The 27620-nt window shown below is 36.8% G+C and overlaps 2 protein-coding genes across 2 annotated transcripts in view; one reads left to right on the top strand and one right to left on the bottom strand.

Moving 5' to 3' along the window:
• The window catches only part of xrn2 (5'-3' exoribonuclease 2), a 33799-nt gene extending 12739 nt beyond the window's left edge, over nt 1-21060 (top strand). Inside the window, exons 19-30 of the mRNA XM_084091877.1 lie at nt 4177-4284; nt 4403-4492; nt 5024-5096; nt 5189-5272; nt 6123-6220; nt 6413-6492; nt 7330-7386; nt 7826-7894; nt 8046-8177; nt 10137-10294; nt 19045-19084; nt 20767-21060. Of these exons, the coding sequence (XP_083948003.1) occupies nt 4177-4284; nt 4403-4492; nt 5024-5096; nt 5189-5272; nt 6123-6220; nt 6413-6492; nt 7330-7386; nt 7826-7894; nt 8046-8177; nt 10137-10294; nt 19045-19084; nt 20767-20911 (1134 nt within the window). The 3' untranslated portion in view covers nt 20912-21060. The remainder of the gene's footprint in view (nt 1-4176; nt 4285-4402; nt 4493-5023; nt 5097-5188; nt 5273-6122; nt 6221-6412; nt 6493-7329; nt 7387-7825; nt 7895-8045; nt 8178-10136; nt 10295-19044; nt 19085-20766) is intronic.
• A 758-nt stretch (nt 21061-21818) lies between these two features.
• On the bottom strand, nt 21819-25031 carry nkx2.4b (NK2 homeobox 4b). The gene is made up of 2 exons (XM_084091789.1): nt 24021-25031; nt 21819-22733 (listed from the first exon to the last, which is right to left on the bottom strand). Exons 1-2 carry the CDS (start codon nt 24361-24363, stop codon nt 22174-22176), a joined length of 903 nt encoding a protein of 300 aa, XP_083947915.1. The 5' UTR covers nt 24364-25031; the 3' UTR covers nt 21819-22173.
• Between the last annotated feature and the right edge of the window lie 2589 nt (nt 25032-27620).

Genomic DNA, 27620 nt, shown 5'->3' with positions numbered 1-27620 from the left:
TGAACCTGAGGGTTGTTCCATAAAACAAGATTAGAATATAAGCCAGGCTTATTTTGGTTAGTCAGACTTATTGTCGGTGATTTCTGTTTCATAAAGCAAACTTAAAATAGTTCAAACTCAGTTACCCTGGCAACTTATGCTGGGAAACTAGCCTGGTCCAGGGCAGGCTAACTGTCAGGCTAAGCCTCAGCTGTTACACAGATCCTCTAACACTGACCGATATTACCACTGACACTCTCTCACCATTATTGGACTTTATTAACCATTATTAGTCCAAAAATAAATACACAGTATACAGAAAATCAACTTAAATAAGGCTACAATGATAAATTAGACAATATAGACATATATATATATATATATATATATATATATATAAGACCGATGCAAAGAAGAGAAGAGCCGCAGCAAGCTCACCGTTCACGATGCCTGAAATATTGGAAGAAAAATATAAATATTGATGGGGGGGTTTATATGAATGTATCTCTGAAGGAAACTGACTGTCTTCAGAAAACTTTTTTATTTTCTTACATCCATATAAATTAATGTTTATAAGTAGGGTTGGGAACCGAGAACCGGTTCTTATCCAGAACCGGTACTGTTTTTGAAAAAATACCGGAAACGTGTGAAATTCCTACGTTTCGGTTCCGAAAACGGTTCTGTTGGGCGAAGTGCTGGAAGCTTATCCTTTAATAGCGACGTCTCACCTCATATTAAAATAGTAATGAATGCACTGAAAAGCCCTTGCGCTACTCAAATACGTTTTGCGTCAGATATCAACGCATAGAGAGAGAGAGAGAGAATTAAAGACAGTAGAGCTGCACGATTAATCTTTAAAAGATCTCGATTCAAACACCCACGCGATCTTATTCCTAAATTACAAAAATCTCACCCCTGAACATTCTAATCTGTTTGCGCTTTCGTTTACCGAGAGACAGCAGTTGTCAATGTGAAACAGCTTTACAATCACACAGATATTTCTGTTACAAATATTCAAATGATCACAGAAGTACTGAGATAAAAGTTTATAATTCGAGTATAAACACTGATGTCTACGGTAGCAACCAAAATATTGTAAATCACCTTTTGAAAGTCGCTGCCTTCAGATAACGAGTGTATCGATTAACGTTACATCTGATGCTTCAAAACATTCATAAAGACGCAGTCCGTAACTTTGTGTTCAGAATTTACAAAATGTATACAATGAGCGAGTGCATCATGAATGCCTTTTTTTTCAAACCGTGTTTTTGTCTTATCCTGAATTACTACGTTAAGCCTGCAATAAGCGTTTATACTCGGACTATACTTTAGACTGGCGGATCGCAGCCGCTGCGGAGTAGCCCAGTGCCTGCGTGACTCGCCATAGACATAAATAGAGAGAAGTAGCTCCGGCTACAATGTTCTTCCGCAAGACGCATGCAGTTCTGTTTATTAACTGCTAGAGCGCTGATTTATCCACTAATGAAACAAGTAAAGTCTTTATGAATCAATCATTCAAAACGATTTTAAAAATAATCTGTTGTACACACATCTTACATGGATGTTCAAGCATATTCTACCCCTTCTGAGAGTATTCTCCACTGCTGGAGATACAATAAGCTAGGAGAGGTCCCAAATTATTCTAGAGAATGCAGACATTTTTAGTTTCCTTCAGAAAAAATAATATTTTTTTTGCAAAAATTGCTTAAATAATATGTTGAATTTGTTGACATTACCAGTCTGTTAAAATCATTTGACAAGTATAAGAAATAAACACAAAAAGGATTGTGGATTTTTCCCTTACTACTATTTTTTTATTGAATGGGAACCGGAACCGGAACCGGAATCGTTTGGCGGAACCGGAATCGGAACCGGAACCGGAAAATTTCTTACGATTCCCAACCCTATTTATAAGCGCAGCTGCTTTTTCTTACAGCAGTACCTAAAGAAACTCTTGCGGTTCCATAAGCGCCACCTACTGGCAGAGTGAATTTGCGTTTTCATTCAGTCCGTCTGCTGTTTTTGTTTTGTGCAGGTGTGTCTTATGTAGCATAATTTAACAACTCTAAAGTCAGACCATTGTGTTTTTGCTTTAATCTTGAAATTATACAAAATTGTATCATTTAAATTAGATTTAATTTAAAAACAACTGCTCATACTACATGTGTGTAGCATCTTTGTTTGGATCATGATTACATTCAGTGGTTGCCTCTAATTTTAAATGGCTACAAATATTTTTTGTTTAAGGTCTGTCTGGCATGTTCTTGAGCAAATAAACAACAAATACTTTTGTTTAAAGGAAAAAATAGGCAATCGGAGTTGGCCAATTTGCTTGTAAAAAAAAAAAAAAAACTGAATCGCCAATGAAAAATCATGATTGGTTCATCACTAATTACACATTTATTTCCTACCTTTTATTCTTTTCTCCTTTTCACTTATGAGTTTGCACATTCTGTTTTAAAATGGATCCAGGAAATGCTACAGAATATCCCCTGCTTTATCTGTTTGTTCATCAGATCTAGGATCAAACAGCTTTGCGCTGTGTTTGCGCTGCTCTTTGAGCCAGTTAGTGTTATGTAGTTGAGTTTTAATGCAGGGTCTTGATCTTTAGCTTTAAATTCAGTCATTAGAGCTCCGTTCTCTTCAGTAGATCTCTGGTTGATTAGAGTTCCGTGTGCAGGGATTTGTCTGCAGTAATTGGAGCTCTATATATATGCGTGGCCTGCACTCGCTCCATGTGCTCGCGGATGAGAGCCGTCCCACGGGAACCGCTGAACAGATTCGTTATGGAGTCTCGCTGCTGTGTGATGCGTTTGCTCCTTTCTGCCACACATTCTCTGATTTGCGCACACACACACACACATACACACACAGAGAGACACAGATGCTGCCAAATGGTAGATGTTCAGGGCCAGATCTCCACATGGCTTTTATTTACCCATATTAGGGTGTCTATTTTTTCATTTGAGGTGTCACGAGTATAATTTCTATTGCATGGATTTCGTGCACCTTTTTGCCACTTGACAATGTCAATTCTAATGCAGGAAATTAATAGATCGGTTGACTCTATAAAGCAGAAAGCTGCCACTGACTTCACCAGAGCGCCAAAGAGATTACCAAATGCGTTCTTTCATAAATTAGACTTATCCAATGTCAAAAACTTTGTCAAAATTGTGATTGTTTTATGATGTTACGTTTGGGCCTTTGTGAAATATATATATATATATATATATATATATATATATATATATATAAATATATATAAATATGGATCACAAAGGCCCAAACGTAATATCATAAAACAATCACTAACAATTTTGACATAAATTATTGGAATATTTTAAAGCAACACATTACTGGAGAGCTTATTTGTCTTTTGTTGTTTTGATATAAGGTACTGAACTATTATTTATACAGTTTATAGTTCAAAGAAGGCCTATATATATATAATCTGCTAAATGCGCCAAAGGCACGAAGATATTAAGCAATTAACATTATTTTTCTATACAGCTGCTTTTGAAACTGTTTTGTGAAAAGCGCTATACAAATAAAATTAAATGAATAAACGATATTTACCTACATATGTTTACAGAATGTAACAATGCCACATATGGACTTCATAAACAGCTTTGAGTGATGACTCGGATGAATCATTGTAATCTTTAGAAAAGATTCATTGTAATGTACCATTTGAAAGAACTGATTTTCAGAAATTAATTGACTTGTAAACCTCAATAGAAAAAATGGCAGAAGTCTGACACTGACAAAATTGCCCCTCTTTTCTTTAATGCATTTTTTTTGGTTGGTTTTGGATCGGTTTTTGGGGGATTGTACATTTTAAAAACGGATCAACTTTAAAAAATAACAATTGTAAATGTTTGAGTGCGCTAGCATGTTAGGTAATAGACATGGACTAAATCCACAAATTTTGGTGTTTCATGAGTGTGTTTGTCTTTTTTTTAAAGCCTTTTTGGTTCCCTCTTAAACTGTCTGGCCTAAATATGCCCTCTGGAGTGTTAATTGAGCTGCAAATTTGATGGTGTATCAAGGTCTCCCATTGAAAGGGCTAATGGAAGAGGCCTTAAAAATGACTTGGGTTGAAGGTCTTTCAAAATCGAGCATTTCTGATTGAAGTAACTGAAGATGTATGGTATGTCAGACTGTCTCTGAGTGTCTGGGTTTTTTTATTTGTCACAGGGTTGCGCATCCTGGAAGTGGTATTTTCCCTTTCATTATGCTCCGTTTGCCTCCGACTTCAAAGACATCAAGGGCATGTTCAGCGATTTCGAGAAAGGGACCAAACCGGTAATTTGAAACGCATTGCATGGTCACACAAACTCTATTATGGGTGATTTTGTTTTTTCCTTGTGTTCCTGATGTGTTGACTCTTGATTTACACAATGTCATCATAATTCATCTGCAGTTCAAACCTTTGGAGCAGCTCATGAGTGTGTTTCCTTCTGCCAGTGGAAACTTTCTGCCGACAACATGGAGAGCTCTGATGACTGACCCAGTGAGTGGCAGATTCACCTCTGACTTCTTACACATGAAACGGCATTCACAGTGCATTAAACTTCCATCATATACACTTAAAACATTTCCTCAGGAAAAAATTTCACTAAAATTGCTATTAAATTTCACAAATAATTACAAAGAAAGGGCAAGTAACTGGACTTTCAAGTGAAAGTTTTTGATTGTTGGGAATTTGATTTGAAAGAGGCATGGATCATCAGATTTATTCAACATATTCATACATTTATTTATTTAAATTCAGTTATATCTATCATTAAATGTATGAGACAAGCAATTGGAAATTCTACTTAAAATACGATTTAAAAGTTGCCTTAATTTTTTATTCAATAATTTTACATGATTTAAATGTCTTATAAAAATTATTAAACAAACATGCACACTAATTTTTTTTTTTAAATGCCTAGTCCTCCATAGTCGTGCACAATAACACCAAAGACATTCGAGAGTGCAAAAAAACATTAATTTCTAAATGTTCTTTCTCTTTGTAACTGTCTTTATCTGTCTTTAACAGGAGTCCTCAATCATTGATTTCTACCCTGATGACTTTGCCATTGATTTGAATGGGAAGAAATACGCCTGGCAGGGTCAGTGCTTAGCCTTGAGCTTCACAGTCTGAACAGAAACCATGAGTGCTGTGTTTTCAGTCATTGTGATTTTGGTCTTCTCCTTGTGACAGGTGTTGCTTTGTTACCGTTTGTGGACGAGCGGAGGTTACGCGCAGCGTTAGCAGAGGTCTACCCTGAATTGACCCCAGAGGAGGGTAAGGCATATATACCTTCATAGCCAATAAGCTATAAGTCGAGCAGAAATACAGATCCTTTTCTGTCCTTAACTCTTTCCCTGCCATTGATGGAATTTTCCATCATTTGAGACAACGCTTCTCCGCCATTGACCGGTTAGCGCTAGGGGTTATGCATCTTCTAAAAGAGGACATTTACATTTTACATTTATGCATTTTGGCAGACGCTTTTATCCGAAGTGACTTACATTTCAAGGTTCGCATTTTTACCAGTTCTTGCTTTCCCTGGGAATCGAACCCATGACCTTGGCGTTGCAAGCACCAACGCTCTACCGTTTGAGCTACAGCAGATGCATATGTAAAATAATGCGATCATCAACATTAAACAGAATATAAATCAAAAAGGCCTAATGTAACTCAATGAAATGTCGACCGAGAACGAGCTATAGGACTGTGAGGCTTTGAACTCGGATCTACTCATCTGTGTTTTGATCATCATTGGTATTAATCCCATCCAAATGTAGTCTTTGATTTGTTTAAAATGTTGCTTTTTGTTTATGAAACTTACCCACATTCAAATGTTGATTTAAAAAAAAAAATGCATGAACCTTGAATAAAATGGTTTTGTTGTTTAAAAGCAGAATGTATGAACTTCTTTTGATGTATTGCGTGTTCAGATATTCATACAACAAAATATTCTGCGGGTCAGAAATTTGTGTGTGTGAGAAAATGATCAAAAATGCTGGCGGTGGCTGGCAACTTTTTTTTTTTCAAAAAACCCTGGCAGGGAAAGAGTTAAATTATTTTCTGCTTTAAAGTGGTTTATCTTTGGTGTTGTAATCTTACTGTACCATCTGATGTTTGTTTTCAGTGAGAAGGAACAGTCTGGGAAGTGATGTCATATTTGTTGGGAAGTCCCACCCCCTGTGTGATTTCATCCAGGAACTCTACCGTGCAGAATCTCATGAGGTACTGGTCTTCCTGTATATAACCCAAACTTATCGTCCAGCTAAAAAGTGAAAGTTTTTGATCAATTAATCATGATAATTATAAACTGCCAATAATTATAATAACAAGATTGAGATAAAATGAAAAATTCTGTTTCTGCAATGTTCTCATTTAAATTCTCTGTCTGTAAATGTCCAATGCTCTCTCTTCAAGGCCACTGAGATCCCTGCAGAATTTTGCCATGGAATCCAAGGTATATTAAATCTAGATGAAGACCCTATTCTACCAGATAAGTAAGGAGACAACATTTATCTTTTGTTTCTTGATGACTTTGTGTTTAGCCTAGGGGTGGGGGGGGGGGGGGGGGGGGGTGGGGGGGGGGGAATCAATTCACATATGAATCACATATAAACATTTGGGAGCAAATCAGATGTGTAACAGTATATTAGATCCGTGCAGATCCTGTTGCCATCTGTTTTATTAATGATAATTAAAAAATAATAATGAATTTATAAAGTGAAGACTATACAGGTTTTTTTTAGATTTGTTCTGTAGTATTAAGACATTTTAAATAAAACTAGGCTGCTATACCTGAAAAACTTAGTTGTATACTTGTATATTTTTTTTCTATAGTATTTGTCTTTTGTTTTATTAACCAGTTTTATTTTTGCAAAAGTTTTCATTTTTCTATCAAGGAATTTTATTTATGTACTAAGTAGATATTCTGTCTGTCTCAGGCCTGCCTTCCTTGTGGCAGACTGCCAGTCGTGTGTGTAATGATTGCAGTCAGCTTAAAAAACAAAATCCATTTCAAGGTTTACAATTATAGTGAGGTTTTTTTTTGACCTATTAAACAGTCTACCGCAGTCAAATAAGAAAAGTAACACAAAACAGTAAACTACAATCAAATCCATACATGTATCGAATTAAAATTTGATTAAAAATCGAGAATCTATTGTTTTTTTTGTTTTGTTTTTAATCGTGACCTCAAGAATCAATTTGAAACTAATCGTGAGGGACCAAAAGATTTCCACCCCTAGTTTTGTCATTACCTGGACATTGTCTGTTGAGGCACTTGAGACTAAAGCTTTACAAATCCTGTGAAACAACATCCTTTTTGTTTTCCTCAGACCAGTGGAGTCACCCATCCCAACACTGAGAGACATCCGCAGCAGCTGTGCTATCGGGTAAGAGTTTGCTTTATGCATCAACCAATTATCCGCCAATGCGCATCAAATAACGTCTGATTCACAGATCTGATCAACATTGATTTATTGCTAGTCGTTTGCATCTTTCAACCCTTCCCTTTCAGTTGCTATTTTCATTTGTTTGTGAATCAGTCTGGTTCTTTTAAGCCCTATCAGCTTCTCAAGGGCTCATATTTGTGTCTTTCCAGAGACTCACATGACCATCTCAAATAAGCATGGTTGTACATTTGTAGTGTAAGGCATTGAAACCTTGTCCTGCTGATATTTACTGGTTCCTCTAGAGGTCAGACACTGCATGAAACCAGAGATGTTCAACACAAACCTGAGACTTGACTGGTGCAGTTTATCTGAATGGCTCTGCAATGAGATGTTTCCACTTAAAGTTTGTACTTAAATAATGATTGTTTCTGGTTGGCAGAATCAAATTTCAGGATCCGCAGTATGATGATGGCTATGTGTTCAAGGCTGTTATCCTACCAGGGGCAAAGTAAGTGCTGCGCTATTCAATGAAAATTCATAAATATCAAGACCTATTGAATAATCGCATAAAAGCGAGTTTGAATATATCAAATGGGCTTTTCAATAATGCAATGATGTTTGAATATTTTATATTTATGTATTACAATTTCTCACTCCAGGATTCCTAGCAAGGTTCTGAAACCAGGTGACTTTGAACAGAGTAACCGTGGCCGATCATGGAGACCTCAACTGGGATTCAACCCAAACCGCCAACAAGCCCATCTGGACCAATCCGGTTTCAGAAAGCTCAAGTAAAGAAGATCCCATAGAATCCATCAGTTTATTTGTTTGAATTCTTGCATTTAATGTTTATAAGTGGTATTGTGTAAAAAGAAACCAAATTAGTGCAATAGTTTGTATAAAACGGGCTAATTAAACATCTGGTGAATTCAGGCTTCAATGAGGAGAGATGAATTATGCATGGTGTTAGGGGAGATGTATGCAGATGAAAGCCCACCAAAGACTTAATTTCTTAATGAAAGCAGTTTGATTGGATGGCGCAGACAGGTGTTCTTGGACTTCAAATAGTTCTGTGAAGGGTTTTTTTTTTTTACACTTTAAAACCTCTAATTTTCAATGTTTCTTTGTCAGAATATGTGACATTTAAGGGATATTTAAATATTTTAGATCAGGAGTTATCAATCTTTTCCCACCAAAAGCAGTATTAATTATGCATTTATATACTATTTAGATTTAAGTTTTGGTAATTTTGTTCATGCTTTTGTCATTTTATATTAGTTTTTTTTTTTTATCAAATAATTTATTTCAGTTTTAGTACTATTTTTCATATAGAAAATTAAAAAATTTCAACATTATTTCACTTAAAGGAATATTTCACCCAAAAATGAAAATTATCCCATAATCTACTCCCCCTCAAGCCATCCTAGGTGTATATGACTCTCTTCTTTCAGCCAAACACTATCAAAGTTGTATTCAATTATACCCCTGCTCTTCCAAGCTTTATAATGGCATTGAATAGTGCCCAAGTTTTTGAAGCTCCAAAAAGCACATCCATTCATCATAAAAATAATCCATATGGCTCCAGTGGTTTAATAAAGGCCTTCTGAAGCAAAGCGATGTGTTTTTGTGAGAAAAATATCCATATTTAAAGCTTTATAAACTATGATCACTGGCTTCCGGCAGCCGCCACACACGTGTTCACAAGAGAGTCGAGTTCTGGCTGAAAGGTATCAAGTTTTAAATACTGATATTTTTCTTACTCATCACTTCGCTTCAGAAGGCATTTATTAAACCCACTGGATTATGCCCGGTTCAGGCTTCACAGACTAACCCGATTTTGGCACTATCCATTTGATGTGGGGATTCGTAAACGACAATGGTCGTCGGGACACAAGAATCGATCGTTTTATCTCGTATAGCGTGTCATAGTTGACGACCATTGTCGCGTCTGCAATGCCTCATTACATGTAGACTAGCATTTATTTATTTTTTTGCTCTTCCACAACGGGTTTTGTCACATCTGTGACATTGACCAATTGGAGCACAGAAGCTCTTCCGTATACAGCTTTCAAACATGCCAAAACGAAAGAGACCTATAGTATTAGTGCAGTGGAGGAAAGATTCGTGAAGCTGTGGCAGTACTCCTGCCTTTATGATGTTTCCTCGAGGGACGACCACGACAGAGTGAAAAAGCAACCCGGTGAATAGGCTACATTTATTTTTTTACTACTGTCTAAAAATAAAAAAACTATTTTAGTTCTCTTTAGAGGATTCCACACGGTCCTCTTAGCGCAATCTAGGAACGTGTCCACTGTCAGGTTTGCTATCGTAACAGACAAAAATCTCATGTAGTCTGAACCCAGCATTACTTTATGAAAAATGGATGTGCTTTTTTTGGAGCTTCAAAAACCCAGGCTCTATTCAATGCCATTACAAACTCCTAGGAAGGCTTGAGGGATAATTTACATTTTTGAGTGAAATATTCCTTTAACGAAAAACAATTTTTAATACTTTGTTTTACTAAACAATAACCCAAAGAACCCCTGCCAACTTGGGGACAACCAACCATGGACCACAGATATAAAAATAAATGCATTAATACAGTCAAATAAATGTAGATTTTTTTTTAATTATATTCAATTTTGAAAAGCTTGCAGTGTAACCTCCAGGGGCTAAACTCTGATCATCAACATATAAAAACTTCCAATTTATGTCCATTTTTCTCATCTTTCTTTCTCTCTCTCTTTCAGTCACCATGTGGGCATGAATCAAGGGGCGGGTCATTTTGGCCGTGGCCAGTCTTTCGAGGGTCAGCATAGTGGCGGTCAGTACAGCAATGCCCCGCCACCCAGAAACTACAACCAAGGAAACTACCGTCCACCCCGAGACAATTACCCTCAAAACCAGTGTGAGTTTAAACTTTCCTAGAGTAAAATCAACTTGAGATAATTGAAAAATGATCACAAATGAAAACTTTTTTTAAATACGAATCCTGCATGTTCTGCGTGTCTCTGTGTGAATGAGTGGCGCAGACGCGCGGTTTCATTTACCACACACACTGAAGCACGCGTGATGCTCGCAGTGTTTTTCAGCCTCTGCAGTCTCAGTATATGAGAACATGAATGCATTTCCAGAGCCGCTCTGAGTGTCACTGAAGTTTATCAGCATTTTACAGTTTCATTAAAGAAAATCTAACATTATATCATTAACACACGGAAACTCAAAGGTCTTCACCACAACCCATCAAAATAAAAGTTTGCTTTAACTTGATAATATATAACTGTTGTACAGTAGGTTTTAGATATCTCAATTTAATGATAATACTAATGATTATCAAATTTATTTAAGGAATAATCACACTTTTTCTTCTATGTTGTAATTTTAACAGTATGAAGCTCAGTTGTGCTGCATGTTTGACAAAAAATAGTTTAATTTAATATAAAAGATCAATTAAATTAATGTTTTATGTCTTCATTTGATTACTAAAAAATTCATAGCACAGAATTTGTGGAATAACAAAACCTTTCATAGAAATTAATTTTTTTTTCATTACTAAAATGGTTGTTTTTATTAATATTAAAGCATCACAGACAATGGCAGACTCTAGCATAATGTCAATAACACTTCTACAAATGACTTTACGGTTATTGAGGTAAACATGCCTAAAGTACCGAAAAAAGGTACCGTTGGGTACTGGCACCGAATTTCAGGTACCGGTTTAAATGTGAACGTACCCAACCCTAATAATTAGGCTATAAAAATTGGTTTACCAAATATTTGCTGGTGGTCCGCTAATCTTGATAATTTTTTTGGATCATCATGGCAGCATGAGCTTACAGTTCCCTCTTTTTGCACACGTTTTTGTTTTCCACACACAATCAAGATAATTTATTAGTTTAACTTGATATGAAACGCAATTCCTTATCAGGGCTCTACATTAACGCTTGTCCGGGACAAGTGGATTTTCTGAAGGCGCAAGTAAAAGAGAATTTTATTTCTCTGACCGGACAAGTAGATGAATGATTGAATTTGACCAAATTTAAGAATTTGAAAGGAAAGATGAAGCACACATTTAATATGATTAGGGGAGAAAATGCCATTTATAAAGTTAAAAAAAAAATATGCTGATAGAACACTGAGTATTTCTTCAGAATAAATTATATTTACACCACCACCAAAAAAATAATAATAATTCTGTACAAGCAATATTTTTACTCAGACAAGTGAATGACCGATTTACTTGTTTGAAGGACGAGCAAATGAAAAGTCTTAATATTGAGCCTTGCTCATACTATTAGGCTTTTTCACACAGTCCACTTGTATTCCAGTGGTCCAGAGACAGGCCTTTGTGTCTGGGCAGCGTTTAATACAGTCGTTTGGTGACACCAAGGGACAGGAGTCGCTCTTGATGTGTACAGTGATCCGTGTTCGTGAACAGCTCCTGCGCTGCTCTCCTCCGCCGTCACTTTGATGTGCCAATTTGCAAGCTGATGAATAATGGCATCTGTGGGCGAATGGAAGCTGCCCTGCTGCCACTTGATGCAAATAGATGTTTGGGGGGTTTTGCTGATCACTGCTGCTCTTCAGTGGCCTGTGCACTCCGGCCCTGATGCAAAACCCTCCAGTTAAACATGCAACACAGTCACCGTCCTCAACGCCATTCATGTTTCTATGAATAAAGCCGGGTTCACACTGTACGATTTTGGCCGGGATTTGACCGTTTGACACAAATGTTGAGAATCTTAACCCTTTAGGCGCCAGAGGTTTTTTCTAAACCGTTCGATTTTGACATCTTAATTTCAAAAGGCTATATCTTAAAAGTGATAAAAGATAGAGACTTTCTGTAAATTAGAGAAACATTAAGGATGACCCAAAGTTTATGTAGTTTACAGTTAAGTATGACTTGTCTGCAATCTAGTGGAGGGGAGGTCGAACGAAATTCGACACCCTATTTGACAAAATCGGCCGTTTTATTCAGTGCATCTTGTCGAGTAAACTCGACCGTGGCGCCTAGAGGGTTAAGATTCATTTCAGGGCTAGGCATTAACGCTTTATTTTTTTGAAGGGGAAAGTGAAAGAGAATTTTACTTGCCAGACCGGACAATTAGCCTGATTAAAACGTCAATAACAAAAAAAATCACCAAAATGCAAGAATTAATCTGATTTTGTTACATTTAGTGTAAGTGGCGATCGATAGGATTTATTGTACTGACGGTAAAAAGGTTGTGCTTTTGAGGCTTGCGCAGCCTCTCGAGGAGAAATCGAAACAAATTAGCGCAACAAAGAAACTTGGTTTAATATACTGCGGTAAAAAAATCAAAATGTGGAGTTTTTACATTTATAACAAATGATACAGTTTAGGCAACATCACATGACCAAGAGTGCTGTCTTCCTAAATACCATAATGATTAAAAATGACACTGACATAATGTTAACTAGTTTATTCAACTGATGTATGAAATCACTTACATTTTTAGACGCAATAATGAATTATTGTTCTATTTCAGCAGTGAAAATATTTCCAAACAAAGATCACAGGAGAACCATAAAGCATCTCACAGCAACACTCGGCCATGTTTCATTCCTGAATGATTCAGCGTTTTGAACGAATCGATTGAGTCAAAGATTCAATGACCCATTCATAAACAACTTCCTCATTCTTTAATGAATCAGCCGTTTGAACGAATTGTTTGAGTGAATGATTCAATGAAGTCTTTGATCACTAGATTGACATGTTCAACGACGGCCGATTAATGAGTTGGACAGAATTTCATCTGAGATAAAATTTGTTTGCGTGTCAGAAGATTTGACGCACAGTCCTGTAGTCTGGCTTCTCCTACGATAGGAACCTGAAGAAATTAACGAGACAACAACAAACCACCACTTGCTCCACACGCATTTTTTTTTTTTAACGCTACAGATTGTTTTTGTTTGCTAGCCATTATTTCGTTCGCTCATGTAATGCAGCTCAGAGTCACTAAATGTGTCACGGATTGATGTAAAACTCCGGACGAGTCTTCTTGCCTCCAACATGGACCAAAAAAGAATCACTATAAATAAAGCTTTGTCTGATATTTAAGCTGTAATATCCTTTTATCTGCAGATCTCTATTGCAGTCGCACATAAATATGTCATTAGCCACGTTTTCATTACCCTTGAAATTGCGCAAATTGCGAATTGGAAATACACCCAATGGAAACACGTCAATTTCGCAAAAACTCCCGTTTATCGCAAAAGTTTTTCCGCTTGCATGAGGTGGTTTTTCAGGCAATTCGAAAAAGGAATATTTTGCAAAACTGCAATGGAAACAGTTTTTGCGCATTTACAGTCACCTGATTTAGAAGGCACGGTGTGTTTGGAACAGAATACAATACAGAGTTATTTATTAAATTCATAAAAGACAAAAGAATTACAGAGATACTGGATTCTAAACCTCATAGAGGTGCCACAATCAAGACCTCGCAGCAGAATTGAGGGAGAAACACCCAAAAACACCTCATATGTGATTTTTTTTTGTAATGACTTGTCGCGAGAGGAAAAAAATACGTTTTAGTCGCATAACATCGGTTAATGGAAACGCCATCATTTCGCAACAGTTTTTTATCGATATTTATTAAAAAATCGCAAAAGTTTTGCTTAAATCTGTAATGGAAACGCGTATAGTGATACTGTTTTTGTTTTTTCAGGTTTTTCTGAGATTAATGACTCGAATTGTTACTTACAAAAAAATGATAAAACTTCAATATGTAATCCGTGAGTCATGTATACAGTTTTTATGGTTCTGATTTTTGTCCTTGGAGCTAAAACAGCCACAGTCTCTTCACTTTAACTGAATATAGAGCAGCATGTGCATTTCCGCAAACATCTCCTTTTGTGTTCCATCTAAAAATGACACTTTTCTGCAATTTATGTTTTATCAGTCAGGTAGTTGCATTGATAACCTCGTGACACTTTTTTTCCCATGCTGCTGTACTGGAGCTTTGTTTCTGGAGTGGAGTGTGTCTGTGTGCCAGAGACCAAATCCTCGTTAACTTTTCCCAGCTCGCTGTCCTTCTCCCTCTCCCTCCTGCGGTGTCGGCTCAATGCGAAGTTCCCGAGACGCGCTGAAGGCTTTTGTTAACCCTAATCAAAACAGCTGGTGCTAAAGGACCAACTAGTGTATTACAGTCCTGCGGTCTTCATTCTATGGATATTGATAAGCTGTATTGTAGAGGTTCATTACGGGCTCATTACAGAGATCAGGGTCCATCTGTGTGTGTACGTCTGCGCTCTGGGACGATGTAATCCCTGTGTTAAGTTAATGAGAACACTGTTTACTGTTGTTTTTAATGCGTAATCCTATTTGGGCTTTGTGTCAACTGGCTTTAACTTCCCAACATTCAGTGTGTGTGGACTGCAGTTGGTGTTTATTGAGAGCAGGATGAATTGGCTGTAATTTTGTCTTTCGTTTGACTGGTTGTGAGATGAGCTGGGATGAATTAGTGCTTGATAATGGAGGTGTAAGTGGGTGGTCCAGCCTCTTTCTCTCTCTCTCTGGTCATTAGATCGCACACTGCATTTTTAGAGGTGTTTATTGGCTGCCAAATTAAATGTCTAGTACATCTGACAGCATCTGTTGCATGCTGTTAATCACCACAGTAAATTTGGTCTCGTCCTGCTTTTTTATAGTACGGCATATACAATAGACATCATCAATGAGGCAAGACACTGCAGCTAAAATACAGCCACAAGACAAAACATTATGGTAATATAAGACTAATGTCATTAAAAATGCTCTGCATATTCAACTTTACATCTCCATTACAACCAATTTAAGCACTTATACTGTGTTCTTTAGCTTGTGTCGGTGAAACCCCATTAGCTATATGGGAACCCCATAACACAATCTTTGACAGTGGCGTACACATGATTTGAATCACTTTAAATCTCGATTAGATTATGTAATGATTGTTATGAGCTTGATGCTTTGTATACTTTTAACCAATGCTTTTTTCTGAAGCGACTTACATTGCATTCAATGCAGCTTGTGTCGGTGAAAAGCTAAATGGGATAAAGCTATTTGGGGTTTACATAAAGTTATATGGGATAAAGCTATATGGGACTTACATAAAGCTATATGGGATTTCACTGACACAAGCTCCAATGACAGAAGAAAAATGTCAAATGCTGACAGAGAACTTAACAATTTGAGTGGAGACCGTTTCGTCCTTACCTTTTTATGAAGTAGTTTTAAGAGTCCATTCAGTATAAACTTAAAAATTAGTAGTCGGATGTGCAATGTTTTTATGTAAACTGGTCACGTGCTGCGTTCATCCAATCAATGACACAGCAAATATGCAAATAAGAGCGTTTAGGAATATGCGGTGTGAAACTGCAGGCTATGAATACACAGTTTTATTGTAGATTATGAAGCAGTGTGAGTCCATTTACCTGGAGTTTTAGATGACCCAGGGTTAACCATTTCATGTGTGAAAAGCCCTATAATTAATGCTGTCGTTGTTTTTAATTGATGTGCAACCTGTGCATATGATAACATCTATAAAAAAAATTAGCTTTAGGTGTCCGTGACCCTTTAAAGCCATCTTTGCGCTTGCCCCATAGTCGTTCTTTGCAAGCGCATTACTATAAATGCAGTTATTATTATTTTCTATGGTAAATGTCTTTGCATTGACACCTAGGTCATTCTTTTTAAAGCCGTAAAATCCTGTTGGCTTCCAAAGAGGGAATTATTTTTTTTTATTTAATTTTTTTTCCATCTTTACTCCACCTTCAAGCCTACATTTGTAAATGACAGCTTTTTCTTTTGGGCTGAAGTTCTTGTCTTTGTCCCTCTCTCACACACACACACACACACACACACACGCGCACACACACACACACACACTCATCTCTGCTCCTGCCCCTATAAAACAAACAGCTCAGAGCCCCGCAGCTGGTGATCGCCTTGGCAACGGTGGATCAGGAAAGAAGCTGCTTGCTACTTTTTTTAAAGTCTGTCTTTGTGAAGGACCTGCAGCGCTGGAACTAGAGCACTTGAGCTCGCCGCAGCGCTGGCTGATGAATGCTTATTTCATTTAGCACGGGAAGAAATGCAAATGTGCCACTTTTGACGTCCCCCACCCCCCCAACACTGAAATCTTGTTCATATTACTGAACAACACAATTCACTTCATCTCTGAAACCATTTTCCTTGAAGTTAGAAGCTGATACAAATTAGGTTAATGCATTTTATTTTATTGATTCACTGTAGCTTGGTTTGTGGTGGTAGTTGTTTTGGTTTGGGGGTTTTTTTTCCTCCCTGAAAATGCTGCTTAATGTCAGTGGAATTGGATCAGTTTGATTTTAATAAAAACATCCCACTCAAAAGTGCTTCATACAGCATTTGAGATATTATCTTGTTTACACAGTTGTGGCACCTCCTCAGAAAATCATGGGAGTTTTAAATTCAAGGTTCCACATTAAAGCAAATAAATTAATTGTATTTTAAACTAGAGCTGCCCGATTCTGGACAAATTGAGAATCACTTTTTTTTTTTTCAAACAACTAAACAAAATCACATATAACTTACTAGATGTTCTGACAAAATGTTAATCGCTGTGGTCCATTTAAAATGTTTAATGAATCATTATTTAAAATAAAAAAAGGTTTTTTTTTGTTTTTCTATAAATTTTAAATAAATTGTCTATTTGAAGCACCGTTACTTTCAAAAGGTGATTTGGTCTATTTTGGTCTATCGCTACCACCGACATCAGTGTTAATATCCGAACTATAAGCTTTTATCCCAGTGCTTCTGTGATCAATTGAATATTTTGATGTTCCTAAGGTGTTTTGAGTGCATGCTAAGTGATGGCTAGGGCATTACTAAGGTTTTTCAGTGGTTGTTAGTGTTGCTGTGTGATGGCTATGGTTTTTCAGTGGTTGCTAGGGTGTTACTAAGGTGTTTCAGTGGTTGTTAGTGTTGCTGTGTGATGGCTATGGTATTTCAGTGGTTGTTAGGGTGTTACTAAGGTTTTTCAGTGGTTGTTAGTGTTGCTGTGTGATGGCTATGGTTTTTCAGTGGTTGCTAGGGTGTTACTAAGGTGTTTCAGTGGTTGTTGGTGAATGCTCATTTCATTTAGCACAGTTTTATAGTGGTTGCTAAGGTGTTTTAGTTATGCATTTGCTGAGGTATTCTATCTAGGTTGTTACCAGGGCGTTTCTAAAAAAATTACAATAAGGTTCCGTTTGTTATGTAACGGATCCACGGACTCCACGCAAACATGAACTATTAACAGTTGTGTTGTTCACGTTATGTTAACTGAGATGAATAAAAAAACTAACAAATGTTTTGCTCATTGTTAGTGAATGCGTTAACTAACTAATGGGACCTTTATTGTAATGTATTACTGTGTTTTTAGTGGGTTTTTTTTAGCATTGCCATGTGGTTGCTAGGGTGTTATCAAGGTGTGTCTGGTTGTTAGTACTGCTATGTGGTAGCTATGGTATTTTAGTGGTTGCTAGGGTGCTACTAAGGTGTTTCAGTGGTTGTTAGTTCTGCTATGTGATAGCTGTGGTATTTTAGTGGTTGCTAGGGTATTACTAAGGTGTTTCAGTGGTTGTTGGTGAATGCTTTTCATTTAGCACAGTTTTATCGTGGTTGCTAGGGTGTTGCTAAGGTGTTTTTGTTATGCATTTGCTGAGGTATTCTATTGGTTGCTTGCTGTGGTGTTCTAGGTGGTTGCCAGGGTGTTTCTAAAACTTTACAATAAGGTTCCATTTGTTAATATGTAATGGCTCCACGCAAACATGAACTACCAATGAACAGTTGTATTGTTAACGTTATGGTAATTGAGGTGAATAAAAACTGTAACAAATGTTTTGCTCATTAAAGCATTAACATTGAGACATTGTTGTAAAGCCTTACTGTGTTTTCAGTGGGGTTTTGTCATTGCCATGTGGTTACTAAGGTATTCTAGTGGTTGCTAGGGTGTTATTATCAAGGTGTGTCAGTGGTTGTTAGTGCTGCTATGTGGTAGCTATGATATTTTAGTGGTTGCTAGGGCATTACTAAGGTGTTTCGGTGGTTGTTAGGGAATGCTTATTTAATTTAGCACAGTTTTATAGTGGTTGCTAAGGAGTTTTTTTTATTCATTTGCTAAGTTATTCTATTGTTTGCTTGGTATGTGTTCTAGGTGGTTACCAGGGTGTTTCTAAAACTTTACAATAAGGTTCCATTTGTTAAATATGATATATTTTATATTGTTAATTGTAAACATATATTTAATGGATCCATGCAAACATAAAGTTAGAATGAACAGTTGTATTGTTAACGTTATGTTAACTAAGATGAATAAATACTGTAACATACATTGCTTGTTGTCCGTTAAAGCATTAACGTTAACTGAGACCTTAAGTATCACTTTTTTAGCATTGCAATGCGATTGCTAAGGTATTCTATTGGTTGTTAGGGTGTTCCATGTGGTTGCCAGGGTGTTTCTAAGGTGCTATGCAGTTGCTAAGGTATTCTGTTAATTGCTGTGGTGTTCTATAGGTCGTGTCCCATATATCTGGGATGATTTGATGCATGATTTGAGGATTGCTTCAGATGTGCGTGAACTAGTGTTCTGCTTTAGTAAACGCCACTAATAAAACTCTAATCGCCTGTTTTCATCTTCACAGATTCCTGGCAGACTCCGGCCAGCTCCACACCGTACACCAGGTAAGATGTTTTCTATACACTCGCGGCCACATATATTTAGTCCCGAAGGTCATTGCAAGGTGCTCCCACAATGCACCTGTGACGGTCTGTATTATACGTCTCTTAATGCATTCAAGAATCCAGAGCAACGAAAATAGACTCGAGTTACCTTTTCCCTCCCGCTGTTCGCCGTCTTCCTGTGTAGGATCCGAGTTATTGATGTTCTTCCTGGGGGGGCCGGCCTGGAATTAGTTTCTCTGCGCGCTAAACAAATGTCCTGGTAAAGAGGTTTGCAGGGCTTAATGAGGCAGCACTAATGCGGGTGCAGTTCACTGTCTCTTGTGCGCAGGGGCCGCACAGAGCCGCCATTGATTCTGGCTCCAGACCACTTCAGGGACTAATCAGCTTCTTTTGGTTCAACTTTTTGGGCCCGGCAGCCCATTGTGGCCCTGTGTCACCTTAGGTCAGTAGTTATTAGAGCAGAGTTTCTTTAACCGTTCAGGACGGAGCCGAATGAAACGCACAAGGAACCTGGAGGAGGGATTATGGATTCCTCAGGAAGACTGTGACCTGCGTCAGTAATGAGGGATGCCTGTCTGTCCCGATGGTTTCTTTAGAGACCGATAGATGTTTGGGAGGAGTGGGTAGGTGAGCGCTGGTTACGGACGTGTTATTCGTAGCGTTCGGGAGACTTTAGTTTTGATCTGGAGGAGCGAAGTGGAAATCAAAGAATGAACTTTAAAAATGCTGCTTGAACGCCTGTTTGTCCTGCCTTGGGTTTGAGCTTTTTGCAGTTTCAAATGATCTAATGAAAGATTAGGTTTTTCTGATGTCCAGGAAAAAACAGGAAATATGAGTGGATGTCAAAAATGTGATTTATCCAAATCTCAAGAAAATTGTGGGAATATCTTTAGTTCTATAATAATAATAATAATAATAATAATAATAATAATAAAATAATTATAATAATAAAAAAATGTTTACATGACAATGTTATAACAACATAAACTTATGACAAATGGAATATCTAGTCTCTTCTGCTCACCAAAGCTGCATTAAATTGATCAAAAATACAATAAAAACAAATTTTGTAAAATAGAATTGCAATTTAAATATTTTATATATATATATATATATATATATATATATATATATATATATATATATATATATATATATATATATATATATATATATATATATATATATATATATAAAAATAAAACTGTAATATAGTCCTGTGATCAAAGCTGAATTTTCAGCATCATTACTCCAGTCTTCAGTGTCACATGATCCTTCAGAAATCATTCTAATATGATTTGAAACATTTCTGATTATTATCAGTCGAGTTAATAACAGTTCTGCTGCTACATATTTTTGTGGAAATGATGATTGCATTTTATTTTTCAGTATTCTTTGATGAATGGGAAGTTCAAAACAACAGCATTTATTATTATTTTTTGTTACATAATTTCTTTGTCACTTTTAATCAAGTTCATGCATTCTTGCTGAATAAAAGTATTAATTTCCTTCACACACACATCTTATTGACCCAAAACTTTTGAACAGTATTATTTATAAGCTACTTTACCTTTATAATACCTGTATTATTTTTGTTACTGCTCTATCAGGTTGTATTTTTTCTGAAGCTTCCCGAAGACTCTTTACTTTAGTTTAAAGTGCCCGATGTTTGCTCTCCACAGGTTCCAGCAGGGAGCTCAGGGCTGGGATCAGTCGTACCAGCAGAACCAGCAGAGCCAGCAGAGAGGGCGAGGAGGCTGGAGACCCGCGCACGGCCAGCAGGACCACCGCGGAGGAGGAGGAGGAGGACGCTACAACTGGAGCTGAACGCTGCTTCTTTTCTATTCCAACATTACATTGTCTTTTTTGGGCTGTTGATTTGTAAAGTTTTTCTTGTTTTACTGACAAAATGTTCTTATGTACTGATTTTTAAGAATATGCCTGTAAAACTTATGAAATACACATAAGAGACAAGACTGCTGAGTTTGATTTATTTGTTGTGTGTGTGTGTGTGTTAGGCATTCATTAGATTCTCAATTCTAATGGTTTATTTTAATGTTGCTCTATTTATAAACTCCTAATTCATAGCTGTGGTGAGCCCAATTTTTTTTTTTGTGTATTTTAATCTTTAAATTAATATTCATAGCTTATCTCTTGGCAATTATAGATGCAGATGGACATTTAGAGTGTTTAAATTGAATTAATTAAAAGATTAATAAACATTAATAAAACAGAGTCGAATGGAATATATGACAATGATGAGTAAATCTTCTCCTATTTTAATAGAAGCTGTGCTTTCAGTTTTAATATTTGACCAATTAGATCATTTATTTTGAATCATGAAAAGATTTTCGAGATTTGATTGAGCAACGCAAAAACCCAAATGTCAATATACACGTTTTAATAAAAACACTTTTAATATTAATTTGGGTAATAATGGTCTCTTAAATGTTTAACAACAACAAAAATGCATATCATGAACGGTGAAAACAAAATCCTGCTGTATACTGAGACACATTATTTTGACGTCGTAAGATTGATAGCAAACAATAACATGAATTCGGGCTGATGTGCAAAAAATAATTTCTATTTTTAGTCTAAATCGCATCAGTTAAGATCTTTAACAAGTGTATATTTCCGCAAGTCTGGTCGTTGAGATTTCATAAATGCAATGCGAATAATTGTCGCTTGGTTTGCTCAAACTATCTGAGGAACAAAAAAGGTTTCTTTCATATTTGCAGCACTCATATTTATTGTTTTCCTTTTTAAACTTACAAAAGACTTCAAGAAAGCATTCTTTGTCCAGTGTTAGATATTTACACAAAACATCTCTTCATCTACAGCTTGTATTTTACAAAGCAACAAAAATGATGTCGGATTAAACTAGCCTTCATCACACACACACGCGCGCGCGCACGCACTCTCATCCGCGTGAAGCTTTTCATTCAATAATGATTTAAAGTTACAATCCATACAATTCACATGAGGGTCCTGCATCAGTTTAAAAAATGCGTTTTAAAAAAGGTCTTTGTGTAAATGCACGTATTGATCCGTTTCCCGGGTGATGACGGTGATTGACGTGTGAAGTGTCACCATGTTCTGCCGTACAGCAGGTTGGAGCTCACCATGCTGTTCGTGTACTCGATGAGCGCAGCGTCAGTCATGAGAGGAGGACTGGGAGACATCTCTTCCAGATCCTCCGCTGATCCCAAAGCTAAAGTCTCGCTGCCCATCACGTTCTGGACCGACGTCGGTGTGCTGGAGCCGTTCTGACACGGTTTACCGTCCTTCACGAGCACTGGCACGGCCACGCGCCTCGGGGACTGTTGCGCGCACAGGTTTGCGGTGTCCGGCTGCTGGGTCGCTTTATCCTTCGCCTGGCGCTTCATTTTATACCTGTGATTCTGGAACCAGATCTTGACCTGGGTCGGGGTCAGGTGAATCATGCTGGCCAAATGTTCCCTCTCCGGTGCCGACAGATACTTCTGCTGCTTAAAGCGCCGCTCGAGCTCGTACACCTGCGCTTGAGAGAAGAGCACGCGCCGTTTCCTGCGCGGCGCCGCGTGTAAAGTCACCATAGATTTACTTGCGTCCATGCCCGGTAATGTGCCCATGTTCATGCCCGCTGAGGGACCCATAAACCTGGAGACTTGAGAGAACAAGCACATTAATATTAGTATTAATGATAATAATAAACTTTATTTATATAGCACTTTTCAGGCATAAATACAGTTCAAAGTGTTTACATAAAAATGATATAGTCAACAGCATCACATTCGATAAAAAACGTGCATCAAACATAAGAGATCAAATAAATTAAATGCAACATACGTGATAAAATATTAAAACATATGAAGGACAAACATGAACGTAAAAATAATCTGCTACCACATAACTAGGAAATGCTCAAATATAGGCTATAGGAGACGATTTATTATAAACACAATTCAGAGTAACTAATAAATGCCAGTTAAGTTTCTTTAAAAAAAAATAAGTGTACTAGCACATCTTAAGTGTTTGACGCATTATACAGTTCAACTCATAAAAGCCTATTATTTAGTATGAAACAAAAAATATTTTAATTATTTGATAGATAGATTATATTTTCTATAGCATATATGCCTGTAGCATTTTTAAAATGATTTGCTGTTTTACGGAAGATGTATAAGTACAAAACATCCACTTATTTAGGCCTATTATAGGCTAAATGAAATCGAATACAAATACGAATTAAGCAAATAAAGAGATTTAAAAGAGAAGAGAAAAGAATTAAAGGAAATTCTATATCTCTGTACACTGAAAAAGCGCATACGATTGACTTTTTTTCACTCATAAAATGCATCAATTGAAATAAAAAGGAAACGGCTAGAATCAAGGGTGACATTTTGAAGTAGAAAGACTGAAATAATATTTTCTTGTAAACGTACATTAAAACGTAATATTTTTAACTTAAAATAATATTTACATCTATCTATCTATCTATCTATCTATCTATCTATTATCAATAGGCCCATTTATTTATTTAGGTTTGTGAGATGTGTGAGCAATCAATGCATTGTTATATAATCTAAAGAATGAAACGCATGATGCAAGCCAAATTTCATAAGCCTCATCTTGACAGTATGTAAACAACACTTTTTTTTTTTTGTTAAATCAACTTAAATAATTTATGTGGTTCAGATATTTAGAGTTTCTATTGATTAAACCAATATCCTTCATTGTATTCATTTCATTGAACTCAAAATGTTAAGGCGGCAGGTTACTTTTTTAAGTTAATCCAACAATATTTTTTTACAGTGAAATAATGGATTTTTTTCTCTCTATATGCTATTCTAAATGTTTTTTTGTTTGTTTGTTTGTTTGTTTTTAAATGAACGTGACGGCTTTTTTGTTTGATAAGGCATACAGAATGAATGATTCTTTTCATCTGACTCACTTGTCGGGTATCTGGGCTCCGGGTTCGAGCCGTACCAGGCCGTGGCGGTCGCGCCGGTCCTCATGCTCTCCTGGTAGGACGGCAGGTCCCCCATGGCTCCGATAGTCCCGTTGCAGTATCCTCCCATGGCGCTGTGCGAGAACTGCGAGTGCGGCATGTGGTAGGTGTTGTGGCCCATGCTGTGCTGCTGAAGATTCGCCTGAGACACCTGAGTCTGTCTGTACAGAGGAGACGCTAGGCTCACGCTGCTCTCCATGGCTGCAAACTTCCTGAAGGTCTCCTCGATCGGGCTCAAAATATCGCTCACTGAGAAAGGCGTTGAATGTTTGGGGCTCAAGGACATGGTTCAGCCCGCGAGCGAGTTTGCTGAAGCTGCCACAGGCCCGTGGATATGATGTGCGACCGCCAGACGCCAAGTGTCTTCCGTGCGTAACCGCGCTCTCTGAGCTCCGACTGTGCGCGCTGGAGAGAGGCGAGTCCTGGACGCTCTTATTTCTGCCTTATTCCCGTCAGACTGCTGCTGTACGACAAACACGGGGGGCGGAGCAACGAGCCAAACGAGCCATTGACATCCTAGTAATTGAAGAAAATACTCACGGAGCAAAAGATACACAAAGAATGCCATCAGAACGCAAATTTGTATCATTTTGAGCTTCCAAGTGCGTGGCGTCAGGTTTTTTTTTTTTTTTTCTTTTTTTTTTTTTTACACATAAATCTATCCAAGCTTTCGCATTATGATAAGTGGCGCTCACAGCCTGAATTCTCCTCTAAAGATTTCTCTTTAGACAAACTTGAGAGCTCAGTTTAACATGTGATGCGTCAGTTTAGGCTACAATTTCATTTTCACAGTTTATGCTAAAAAATCAGAAGGATGTGATAGGTCTGTTCATTCCGCGCCAAACCATCAATATGAACTATAATTCAGTGTGTTCTTATTAAATCGAAGCCAAAGCTAATTGGCCATTAGCTCTATTTAAATGACAAAGTCTAAATTATTTATTTTTTAATATATAGAAAAGTTTGAAACCGTTTTTACAAACTCTCCAAACTATAGTGGTTTAGTAAATGATTGCTTATGCGTATTTGCTTTACTTACAAGATGAAATCATTTATATTTCAAATTCGTGTGGTATTTTTCAATATGCAAATGGAGGACCTCTTAACCCTGTGGAATATGAAGTCAGAGGGCATGGCCAACAAGCACAAAACACAGCAGTGTGTTTGCAGATCCACAGTCCGCACAGAGCAACCTTAATAAAGAGCGGATGAGGGAAAACTTTATACATTTGTGAATATTCGCATTTCCTGCATTTATTGCCTTGGAGTCAAAGGAGTCAAAGGCAGAAGTTCGAAATGAAAGCGCACAAAATATACCAGGTAATCAATCGATATGTGCTAGTTTGTAGTTTTATAATAACATAAGAAAATGTTCTGTGAACTCACAAAAACAAAGCAGGTCAGAAATGTGTTTATTCGAATTCCTTCTTGATCATTTAAATTCAGTCTGTTTTTTTATTTGAAAAGGTCTTAACTTTGGCACGTTCTAGTGATTCAAATTAGTCCATATGGAAGAGTATTAAGCATTAACAATTAAACCTTAGAAACGTTTTTTTTTTCGTAAACTGACGAATATTCCCGCTTTTTCTCTGGCCGTATTAAACACGCACGGTAAAGAACTGAGAGATTCAGATTTATTTATTTTTTAGTCGGCCTCTAAAAAAGCAAAAGCAAAACAAATCATGTTTAAAAAGCCACTGAAAGTACTAGTCTTGGAACAGTTGCATTATTTCCAAATACGCCATGAAACATATGGAAAGGGTCAGAGGAGCGCGTGCACGGCGCGCAGTGATGTACATCAATCTTATGCGTTATCTACATTTGAAACGCAGGACAGGGCTAAAGGGACTTCATTTTAGATTCATTTAATGTGAAAAAGCAAACTGGAATTGTGCAGATTTAGCAGACTTTCCAAAACAACAAAGAACAGATTTTATATCATTGCGTAAAATACAATCAGAACAAACTGACATTAATTGCCTATATTATTACTTTATTATTTTTGCTTATGTTATTTATGCTTTTGTTAGCTTTAGTATTTGTGTTTTAAAATATGTAATTGGATGTATTTTGTATTAAAGGTTTATTTGTCATGAAATCATAAAAAAGTGGTGATAAGGATATCTGTGGCTCAGAGTGGCTCCACATCGGAAAGCGCGCAACAGCGAGAGTTTCTTTGTTGAATCTGCTTGATTTGGTCCTCAAAGGCTGTGTGTGAATCTCCAGGTGTGCATGTGGCTCTGTGGCGCGCTCGAGGACGCATTCCAGCCTGTGATGAGGTGAAAGGTCCAACGCAAGTGACAGAGCACTTAAACAGCCTTTCTTCTGCTGTCTCCCGCAATTAATGTTATTGAAGGACTGAAATGATGCTAATAGTTAGGCAGAAAGCCTCTGGCTGTGTGGAAATACATGTATCTAATCAGTTTGCCATTGCGTTTTAATGGAATCGCGTTGGTAAAAATGTGTAAGTTAAAAAGAGCATCTGAAGAATTCCCTGCAGTGATCTGAGATGAGGTCTGAATGAAAGATAATAAAATCATTAGCCTTTGCCAAACTGTTTTAATATCTCTACATATTTCTTTATGAGCTCCACGAACAGACTTCATAAAGACTCGAACTGAATTGTATAGGCCTGTAGTTTCATGCTCATTTCATTTGTCATGTCTTATTAATTTGTTTGTTTTATTTCTAAACCTAAACATAAACTTTATTTCTAAAACATTAAATCAAACTTATATTTTCTATTTTATTTTCTGAAATGATCTGGAATCAAAATATGTCAATAGAGGATTTTTATCTATTTAATTTCTGCTTGCGCTTCTTCTTCTTCCTCCTCCTCCTCCTCCTCTTCTTCTTCTTCTTCTTCTTCTTATTATTATTATTATTCATTTATTCTTTATCCTTTATCGCTAAATGGAACATCGTTTTTATTTTGCCACAAAACTCCAAATGTAGCTATTATTTACTTTTGCATGTTATTACGTTTGTAAAAAAAAATATATATATATACATCTTAAATATGTCATATATAGGCTAATTATATTACAGATTATAACATGTGCAACTTGCATATAAATAAAGTTTACATGTTTAATAGTCTAACCAAATATGTCCCCAGTTTGTTTTGTTTTTTAGTTCTATCACTATAATATATCTTTAAAAATTAGGCTAATTATTTATTTTTAATATAAATGCTTGCTAATTATCCACAGTGACGTGTCAGGTAAAACACAAAACACTCAAGATACACTGTGCGTTACGAGGCAACATAGTGTTCAAAACGCATGGCAATTAGATATTTTGTGACACGAAAGAATGCACAAAAACCAGAACCATCACCCCATTTATTACATAAGAACCATGAAAATATATTTTATTCACGGAAGAGAAAACAGAATATTTATGCTTAAATCAAATAATACATAATATGATATATTTGAATGTTATGGTTTCAGTCAAGAAAACTGTGATCGTTGCACGTTTAAGTGTGTCACGTGAATTAGAAACGAACATTTCATGAAACCTGTGAAACTGTGCGCGTGA

Source organism: Abramis brama (genome assembly GCF_963993115.1).
Source record: "Abramis brama genome assembly, chromosome: 18".
NCBI lineage: Eukaryota > Metazoa > Chordata > Actinopteri > Cypriniformes > Leuciscidae > Abramis > Abramis brama.
Note: the sequence above shows the minus strand (reverse complement) of the source record. Positions and strands in the feature narration are given on the sequence as shown.

What these genes read in the sequence shown, in the direction of transcription:
- nkx2.4b (XM_084091789.1), bottom strand. Translation starts at nt 24,363, where the DNA reads ATGTCCTTGAGCCCCAAACATTCAACGCCTTTCTCAGTGAGCGATATT. An exon ending in GGAGCCCAGATACCCGACAA is followed by an intron (nt 22,734 to 24,020) that starts GTGAGTCAGATG and finishes TGTTCTCTCAAG; the next exon opens with TCTCCAGGTTTATGGGTCCC.